Below are 9,324 nucleotides of genomic sequence, written 5' to 3'. Positions count from 1 at the left end.
ACCACAGCACCCAGCTGTGAACACAGCCTGGCTGCACCTGGGGAAATGAGGGCACACAGACATGCTTCTGCCTGCCTGGGGTACGTGGAAATGCATTTATCTGAAGTCTGTGTGTGTTCTGACATATATCAACACATCTACACAAACTATAATGTATATATTGTGTGAGTAAATATGCATACATACATGTGTATGTGCACAGGGTTATGTGGACGTGGAGAGACACAGAGCAGAAGCTGGAGGGCATACAAGAGCACAAAGAAGCCCGCAGGTCCCTGTGTGTGTTCTGCTGTCTACACAGCCCCTGTGTCAGCATGCTTCAGTTTAATTAGAAGTGTCTGATGACGTACAGAGCTAGATGGATGCAAACACGTTTATGTGCTCTATTTGCACACATCAGATACATGTGCACACATGGCTGGGTGGTGCAGGAGTGAGGTGGATAGAAAATACGGACACATGCAGAGTCAGTTACACCTATAAGCAGTATACTAGATGTATAAGCACTATACTCAGTACACATGCATACTCACAGGAAAATATATTGTGTGTGGATGGCGATGGATGGATGGATGGATGGATGTGTGCCTACAGCACAGATACACGCCTGTATGACTACTCTGGGTTACATGTATGTATTTGTGCTGTGTTTATGTGCATAAGAAGAGCGTGGAGAAAGCGGGGAGGGAGGGGGGAGGAAAGGGGGAGAAGGACAGGTGGTCTTCCACCAGACTCTGTGCAGCTACACTGTATTTAAATCCTATCCTGATAAATCTGTATTCCTGTTCTCTACCATCTCTCAGGAGCTCCACAGAGCTCACACACGGATGCCCCCAGGTCCCCTTTGTATCTGTGTGCTCCTTCTCACCCGAGGCAATCTGCCCACTACACCTGGCCCCACTGAGGGCTGAGTCCGGCCCCAACTCAGCGCAGCAGTGTTCCGGGGGCTGCAGGGCCGCGAAAGCCTCCCCCCTCCCCCCCCCCAAGGGGCTGTGCGTCCATCCCAGCGCTGTGCTCCCTCGGGGGGGCTCTGCGGGGTGTGGACACTCCCATGGGGAGGCCTCGCGAGGGGACCGTGCGTGGCCAGGGGGAGGGAAGGTCCGGGGAGCGCGGACTGGCGGCGGGGGGCGAGGGCAGGGAAATGGCGGAGCAGTGCCGGGAGAAGGGGAGGTGACGCCGAGGCGGTGCGGGCGCGGCGAGCGTGGGCAGGGGCTGACTGCGGGCTTGTGCGCGCGTGTGCGCGCATGTGTGAATGCGGGGCGCGCACACGTGTATGGGCGTGGGGGTGCGGCACAACCTCGTGTGGGCTCCCGGGGGAAGCGTGTTCTCCCCGCGCCGCCATAGCTCCTGGCTCGGCTGCGTTGGGGCCACACGGACCCCCCCCACCCCCGCGCTTCCCCAGGAGTTGAAGCAGAGGCCCCCCGCCCTCAGGCCCGGCCCTGCGGTCGATTCGCGTCCCTTCCCCCCCTCGCCACCCCGAGCTTCGGTTCGCAGCTGGAATTTGCCGGGGGGGGTATATTACGAGGCGGACCCCTCGTAGCACCGCTGCTGCCCCCCGCTCCCCCGTCCTTCGCGCTGATACCCACCCCTCTGGGGGCCCCGTCCGGGCGGCAGCGCGGTGGGGGGCGGCGGGGGGGCGGCCCCCTCCGCCTGGGCGGGGACCCCCGGCGTCGGCTAGGCGGCTCCGCGCTGCAGCCGGTGGCCGCGGGAGGGCGTTCCCTGTGTTAGTTCCCCGCGGGAACCAGGGCCCAGCGCCTCCGCCACCGCCCCCCACCGCCCCGCAACGCTCTCCGCTCGCGGCGGCCCCTCTCCGGCCGCGGACGGCGGCGGAGGGGCGGCGCGGGGTGGCCGCCGCAAAGTCCCAGCCTCCGTCGCATCTAGTGCCCCCCTCCTCATACCCATCGCCGCGCCGGGCGCGCCCCCAAATCGCTGCGGAGGGCGGCGGGAGGGGGCCGCGGAGGCGGTGGTGTGTGGGGAGGCGGCGGGGCGGGGGGCGCGGCGCGGGCGGAGCGGGGCGGGGGGCGCCGGCGGAGGCGCAGGAGCCCCACGGAAGGGCCCCAAGAAGCACAAGTGGGAGCTGGCGGCGGACCAGGCTGTTGTTGTTCTCAACGCGGTCCGCCCAGCGCCCATATAAGGGAGGCGAAGGCGCCCGCCCCGCCAGTGCGCGGCGGCGGCGCGGAGCGGAGCGGAGTCGGAGAGCAGCGCGCAGGGCCCGGGCCCCGCCACGCCGCGGCCGCTTGTGCCCGCCCGCTTCCCGCCTCCGTCCCGCGGCCCCCGGCACCATGTCGGTGGAACTGGAAGAAGGCGATCTGCCCCTGACCGAGGCGGAGGAGGCACCGATCTCCGCCGAGAAGAAAGCGGCCTCTAAGAAGGCGAAAGCCGGCGGTTCTTCGTTATCGCCATCGAAGAAAAGAAAGAACAACAAGAAGAAGAACCAGCCGGGCAAGTACAGCCAGCTGGTGGTGGAGACCATCCGCAAGCTGGGCGAGCGCAACGGCTCCTCGCTGGCCAAGATCTACAACGAGGCCAAGAAGGTGGCGTGGTTCGATCAGCAGAATGGGCGCACCTACCTGAAGTACTCCATTAAGGCGCTGGTGCAGAACGACACGCTGCTGCAGGTCAAGGGCACCGGCGCCAACGGCTCCTTCAAGCTCAACAAAAAGAAGCTGGAGGGCGGTGGGGACGGGGCCGCGGGCGGCGGCGCGCATAGAGCCCCCAGGAAGGCGGCGGCCGCCGCGTCCCGGCGGGCGGAGAAACCCGCGGGCAAGAGCCAGAAGGCCGAGAAGAAATCGCACAAGAAGGGAGCGGGCGGCGCGGCGGCCAGGAAGGACAAAGCCAAGAAGGCCGCTAAGAAGGGAGCCGCGTCCCCCGGGGGCAAGAAGGTGAAGAAGTCCGCGAAGCCCAAGGCGCTCAAGGGCCGGAAGGCATGAGGGGGGGCGCGGCGCGGGGGGCTCTCCCCGCCCGGACTGGGGGGCGCGGGGCAGGCTGCTCTGCGGACGGACTCCGGGGGGCCGCTCCGTGTGCCCCATCCCCCTCCGTCTCGCCTCGTTTTTCCTCCCCGCTCCTCCCGCCCGCCTCTTTCCGATCGCTCCCTTTTGTTTTCGGCCGCGCCCCTCCCCGCTCGCAGGCGCTTTCGGATCACCCCCGGCCCCTCTCCCCGCCGCCTCGCGGGGCTTTTTCCCGCCCGGTTTCCATAGCAGCCGCTCGGCGCCCCCGCTGCCCCCGCGCCACGTGGGCCGGCGCTCACCGCCCCCCTCCTCGCCCCGCCCGCCTGGCGCGCCGCTCCTGCTCGCGGCCATTCGAAAAGCCACGGCGCCCCCTATTGGCTCCCGGCCCCAGGCGCCATGGCAACCGCCCGTTAGGCGCCAATTGGCTCCCGCGGCGTCTGGCGCTCTTAAAGGGCCCGCGCTTCCGAGCGGCCCCCGGCGGTGGGGGTGGGGGTTCCCGGCCTGGCGGTCAGGTCGCGTCTTAATGGCCTTTAATTTTGGATTTGTTTTTTTTTTCTTTTTTTCTAAACGTTTTTGGGGTTGGGTTTCGTTATGTTTTTTGAGGGTGGGAGACTTTTTTTTTTTTTTTTTTTTTTTTTTTTTTTTTTTTTTTTTTTTTTTCCAATTTGACGTCGTTTCAAATAAATTGATAAAAAACTCGGAGCGGTGGTGATGTGCTCCCTGCAGGCTCCGGGGGCTGCGGCACCGCACGAAAGGCATCGGGGATTTCCCCAGGCGGGAAGAGAGGCCCGGCCCGCAGCTGTCATTGGCAAAGCGCCTGGAGCAGCGAGGGGGGGGCTCAGCGGTGCAGCATCACCCCTAGCGCAGCTCGAGGCCTCCCGGGGCTCCATCACCTCCCCCTCACTGCCTGGCACCGCACGGGAGCATCTCCCCCAGGAGCTGCAGCTGCGTGCAGGCACCGATGGCTCTGTTGGCATCGGTGCAGAGTGAGCCGCCCCTCCATCGGCTGTGCCTATTTATAGCTCGCAGCAGGGAGGTTGCATAAAGCTCTGCCGGGGATCTGGGCCATGTTGTTCCACTGGGTCCTCGGGAGCTCAGCCCTGTGAGGCACCTCCCAGCTCCTGCACCATGAACATGGGGGGGCCGGGGCAGCAGGAGGGGCGGTGGGGTCACACTGCACCTCAAGGAGCTGCTGCGCGGGTATGAAGCCGGTATCCCCACGGTGCCCAGTATCTGATGGCCGGCAGCAGGGTGAACAGAGATGTGTGAATTCTGGGAGGCTCTCCAGGTCTGCGTTCAGGACGCAGCTGCTGGGTCAGGCAGGCACAGTCACACCGAGGCTGGCTATCTGCCAGCCGTCTCAGATGCTGGGAGAGCTGCTGCACTCGGCGCAGAGCTGCAGTTGTCTCCTCAGTCAATAGATGACACTGCAGGTTTTGGAGGAGCAGAGGGAATGCCATCACCGAGCTGGTTGGCCTCAGGCAGGAGGAGAGCCACACTCAAAGGTTCTTGCAGTTCCCTGGAGCAGGCTGTGTGCCAGTAGCAGGGTATCCCTGCTTCCTCCTGCTCTGCTGCCTACAGCAGTGACCCTTCAAGCACACTGCTGGGCAGACAGGGATAGAAATAGATAAAGCACTCCTGACATTCCTGAGTAGTGCGGTGCAGAGGCAAAGGGGAGTGGAGCCCAAGCCCAGACAGCAAAGGGCAGACAGAGGTGATGCTCTGTGCCCCAGCACACCTTGCTGGCCCAGCCAGAGCCCTGGGGCAGAGGGGCTGGCAGCGTCCTGCTGCCCAGCTCAAGACTGCTGGAGCCATGGCGTCTGTGCAATCCCACGGATGCTGCCAGCCCCTAGGGCCTGCCTCTGGGGGCCAAGCCAGGACTCCCAAGGGCAGGCAGCGCCAACCTCACCCCGAGAGGACTGCAGCAAGGTCCAGCTCTGCGGTATGAAGGCAGAGAGCTTTTGCAGCACAGAGAAGCTCAATTTCCATGTTCCTGTACCCATCTCCCCCTCGGGCTGCAGTGTGCCCAAGGGGAGGCAGTGGAGGAGAGAGCCCTGCAGTCCCCAGCTCTCCTCAGAGAAGCAGAGGCTGATGTGCAGACTTTGAGGCTTGCACGACCTCAGAAGCACCACGTAGTTGAGCCCAGCACCGTTTCTGAGTTCAGCTGCTCTGGTGCCATGAGGCATCCAGCGGTACCCGGAGCTGCAGCTCTGGAGGTCTGTCCCAGCTGCTTGATGAAGATTGTATGGAATCCAGGTGCTCCCAGTGGTCACACTGCTGTTCAGATGTGAAGATAAGGAGACACCACAGGCTGAGCCCTTCAGTAATGCTAGGCTGGACAGACGGGATTTCCTTTCTGTCTGCCAGCAGCCAAGCTTTCCCAGGCTGTCATTCATGTGGCTGGCAGTGCCCAGCTCTCACCCAGCTGCCAGAGGAGCACATCCACCCACAGCTCCAGTTACAGCTGCAGCATCTCCCCATCACCTCAGCCACCGGCAGTCAGGGGATGACCACAGCTGCTACTGAGCTGCTCAGCCCCAGGCCTGCTATGCAGCACTCAGCCAGCCCAACACACCCCTGTGCCCTGCCCTGCCCCGGGGAACCTGCTGTGCAGCACTCACTGGGCAGCACTTAAAGGCCAAAGAAAGGACAGCTGTTTCTTTGCTGAGTCCAGCAGCTCCAGTCCTGACCCACACCTTGGAATGCACTCCTCAGACCCGGCCAAACCCTAACCCTGACTGTGAGGGAAGCTTCCTACAGCCCTTCTCCCCCAGCCAAGCATGAGGGTATGCAGCAGCTCTTGCTTGCTGTGCCATCACAGCAGTAACCCACGAACACTCAAGAAAGGAAGAGGGTGTCAGAGTAAACATCCCCCATTACACACAGGCCTCCACCCACCCCCATCTGTGTCAGCTGTTCCCATCAGACCTCCAGAAGCTCATTCAGTGCCTTCAGGATCTCCAGCAGAGACTGGGGGAAGGCTCCAGGTGCAGCTTCATTCTGCTCTGCTGCTCCCAGCCCAGGGGCCCCACACGCTCCCAGGCACCACTGTCAGAGTGAGCAGACAGTACAGCATCCCCACAGCAGAAAGAAGAGCTGGGGAAGGGTTTTACCTGCCCCCAGGGTGAGTGGAAAATGGTATGTAGGAGATCAGTGCATGCACAGGTGCTAGGCTAGATCTGGTCCTTTCTGCTCAGGGAAAAGCAAGCCCAGACAGCCAGCTTCCTCACAGCCTGCAGCCCACTACCAGCTAGAGCAGACTTGGTGTGGTGACAAGACAGCACATTCAACAGCATTCAACAGGGAACCAGTTTAATCAAATATTGGGTTTGCACCATTCTTTTCAGTATGACAAGTTCTGCATTTTCTAATACAAAGCACTCAGTTGTACAGAACGCTGGTCCTGAAGGAAAGGAGGGAGAGAACAAGATGTGGGTGCAGACACGTTACCCGCCCCCCACGGCAGCACACGTGGGGAGAAAGCCCACGGTCCCCATACAGCAGGGAGCCGTGCTGCAGCAGGGCACACAGCCAGCTGCTCCCACCCCATCTCCCCCCATCCCGAGATCAGGGTAGCACAGCATAACCAGGGGACATCTGCACCATGTGAGCACACCAAAAGTGCCGCTTCCACGTCCTCCAGCAGTGCACAAAACCCCTCCCTTGAAGCAGCAGGCATCCAGCTTCATCTGCTCTAGGTGAGAACAGTGCCAGCGCCAGGCTAAGGTACTTCACCCACTAGGGTAACAGCAGAGGCAATAGGCTGAACACATGCTACTTACAGCACATAAATAGAAGCTGCTCATTTTACTCAGAAAAACAAGAGAAAAACAAGAGGTCGTGAAGGTCTGCAGTCCAATTGCCCAGACAGCGCCGCATGCACGTGACGATGGGCCTCCATGGCAGCAGGCTGCACTAGGCAGTGAGGAACACTGTCAGCACATCAGCCATTCCTGGTGTCACGGGACAGCCCTGTGAGCCTACATTATCCACGGCCATTCAGCACATACAGCTCGAGCTAGGAACAGGCTTCAGCACAAACTGTACTGTTGTTGCTGTTGTTTTATAAAGAAACATTAATCCACAGAACGTTACACATAACAGACAGCATCATCACTTTATTTCTCAGAACCAGAAACGGTGTTGAACAAACAGAAAGACACAGCATGTCATTTTTGGAAGTGCCATCGGGGTGTGATGGAGCCGAGGGACACGGGGGGCTCTCACAGACGGGGCCGCTCCGCCAGCAGCACGGAGCCGCAGCAGAACATGGCAGCTCCCGGCGCCTGACCTTGCACTGCTCTGCGGGGATGTGACACCGGAGTGCCCCAAAGCCCCCTGAGCTGGGAGCTGCCTCTGTGGGGGAAGGGACTACCCAAAATAAAATACCTCCAAATAAATAGGACCGGAGCTTCTTAACAGTAGGAACGCACGAGCTTTAACCACGGACACAACTAAAACTAACAGTCGCTCCTTGCTGACGGAGAAACTTCTGCTTTTCGCATTTGCCAGCCCCCCCTGCCGCAGTGCAGCGGGGATGGCACCGCTCAGGGTGTGCAGCAGCAGCAAGCCTCAGCCCCACGCCAGGGCAGCAAGGACAGCCGCGGGGGGGCCTGCAGGGCCCCAGGGCCGGTGGAGGCAGCCGGAGGTGCCCGTGTCCATCCCCACGCAGCCACAACAGTCCTCGGCAGCTCCACGCAGCGACCCAACCGCACCGCCCCGGCCCCCGCCAGCCGCACCCCCGCCATCTCCTGCAAAAACGCTTCTTCCAGAGAGTCGGGGCGGGGTGGGGGACACGAGAGGGGCCCGGCCTCGTCCGCGCTCCCCCAGCACCCCACTACAGCCCAGGCCGGGGGCCAGTGGAGAGCTGGAGGGCACAGCCGGGGCTCACCCCCCAACCCGGGCGCAGGAGCAGGAGGGGAACCAGGTGCGGGGGGCAGCGGCGAGGAGGGGACCGGGAGAGGGGCAGCGCTCACTTCTTGGAGCTCTGCGTCTTCTTGGGCAGCAGCACGGCCTGGATGTTGGGCAGGACGCCGCCCTGGGCGATAGTCACGCCGCCCAGCAGCTTGTTGAGCTCCTCGTCGTTGCGGATGGCGAGCTGCAGGTGCCGCGGGATGATGCGCGTCTTCTTGTTGTCGCGGGCCGCGTTGCCCGCCAGCTCCAGGATTTCGGCCGACAGATACTCCAGCACGGCCGCCAGGTACACCGGCGCCCCGGCGCCCACCCGCTCCGCGTAGTTGCCCTTGCGCAGCAGCCGGTGCACGCGGCCCACGGGGAACTGCAGCCCGGCCCGCGACGAGCGCGACTTGGCCTTGGCCCGCGCCTTACCGCCGGACTTTCCGCGGCCCGACATGGCCGGCAGGCAGCGGCCGCTCGCCGCCGCCCAGGAGCGCCGCGCACAGACGGTCCCGGCGCCTGCGAGAAAACAAACGCCGTGGCAGCGCGCCGCGGGCCGGGCCGGGCCCCTCCGGCCGCAGCTGCCGCTCCTTACCGCTCCGCCGCCGCCGCTCCGCCCTGCGCGCCGCCCGCCGCCGCACTGCCAGCGCTACCGTCGCCGCGCCGCGGATATCCCTACCCGGGCCTTTCCATTGGCTGCCGCCGCGGCCGGCTCGCTGCCCATTGGCTGCCGCGCCGATCCCTGATTTGCATAGGACTCGCGGCGCCCCGGCTCAGCTGCGGGCAGCACCCGGCGGGGCGCGGCCGTTGGCTCCGCGCGTGTCCGCGGCCCTGCGGGGTCGAGCAGAGCCCGGCCGAGCCCAGACCCTCAGCCCAGCCCCGGCCCGCCCTGGGGGCTCCCTCCGGCGTTGCCCTCCCTCGGGGCCAGCAAGGGGTGCTGTCCCGCCGGTGATGACAACGCCCCTCGCTCACGGCCTGCGATCGTAACCCAGGGATGGACCATCGAAAGCAGTCCCAAAATAGGACTCCCAACTGGGGTTGTGCCCATTAATTCCGTTTTACTGTTTCCAAGACAATTTAAGGACTGTTTTAAGGCACAGGCCCCGCGGTGGAAGGCTTTGGGCTGGCAACATCTGGCTCTGCTTACAAAACCCCTGACAAAATCCCTGACCTCAAAAGCAGCAGCTCTGCACGGTTCTGTCATGGCACTTTGGTTATCTGGGCTTTAACAAGCGACCTCTCTGAGCAAGGCTGAGTGCACCCATCCACAGATCAAGAAAATCCTCTCAAAGTCTTCAAATCCCATTAACAGAATGACTGTATGACAACGTGACCACCACGGTTCTCCCCCCCCTCTCCCTGCAGGGAAACCCAAGGTAGGGTGCAATGCTTGGGGCTTCAATCTTATCCCAGAGACAATATAGAAAAAGCACAGCCCACATCCTTCCCCAGCCTCATTTCCTCCCTGGCCCAGGGATGC

The 9,324-nt window shown here is 62.8% G+C and overlaps 2 protein-coding genes across 2 annotated transcripts; one reads left to right on the top strand and one right to left on the bottom strand.

Moving 5' to 3' along the window:
• Positions 1-2,049: 2,049 nt before the first annotated feature.
• Positions 2,050-3,572, top strand: LOC125698653 (histone H1.10). The gene has a single exon (XM_048957303.1). The coding sequence runs from the start codon at positions 2,283-2,285 to the stop codon at positions 2,928-2,930; it is 648 nt and encodes a 215-aa protein (XP_048813260.1). The 5' UTR covers positions 2,050-2,282; the 3' UTR covers positions 2,931-3,572.
• A 3,474-nt stretch (positions 3,573-7,046) lies between these two features.
• LOC125698721 (histone H2A type 2-B) lies at positions 7,047-8,489 on the bottom strand. Its single transcript, XM_048957411.1, has 2 exons — positions 8,440-8,489; positions 7,047-8,363 (listed from the first exon to the last, which is right to left on the bottom strand). The coding sequence occupies exon 2, from the start codon at positions 8,299-8,301 to the stop codon at positions 7,921-7,923; it is 381 nt and encodes a 126-aa protein (XP_048813368.1). The 5' UTR covers positions 8,302-8,363; positions 8,440-8,489; the 3' UTR covers positions 7,047-7,920.
• Between the last annotated feature and the right edge of the window lie 835 nt (positions 8,490-9,324).

This window comes from Lagopus muta, chromosome 11 (genome assembly GCF_023343835.1).
Source record: "Lagopus muta isolate bLagMut1 chromosome 11, bLagMut1 primary, whole genome shotgun sequence".
Classification (NCBI taxonomy): Eukaryota; Metazoa; Chordata; class Aves; order Galliformes; family Phasianidae; genus Lagopus; species Lagopus muta.
The sequence above is the reverse complement of the archived record's forward strand: the minus strand, read 5'-3'. Positions and strand labels throughout refer to the sequence as shown.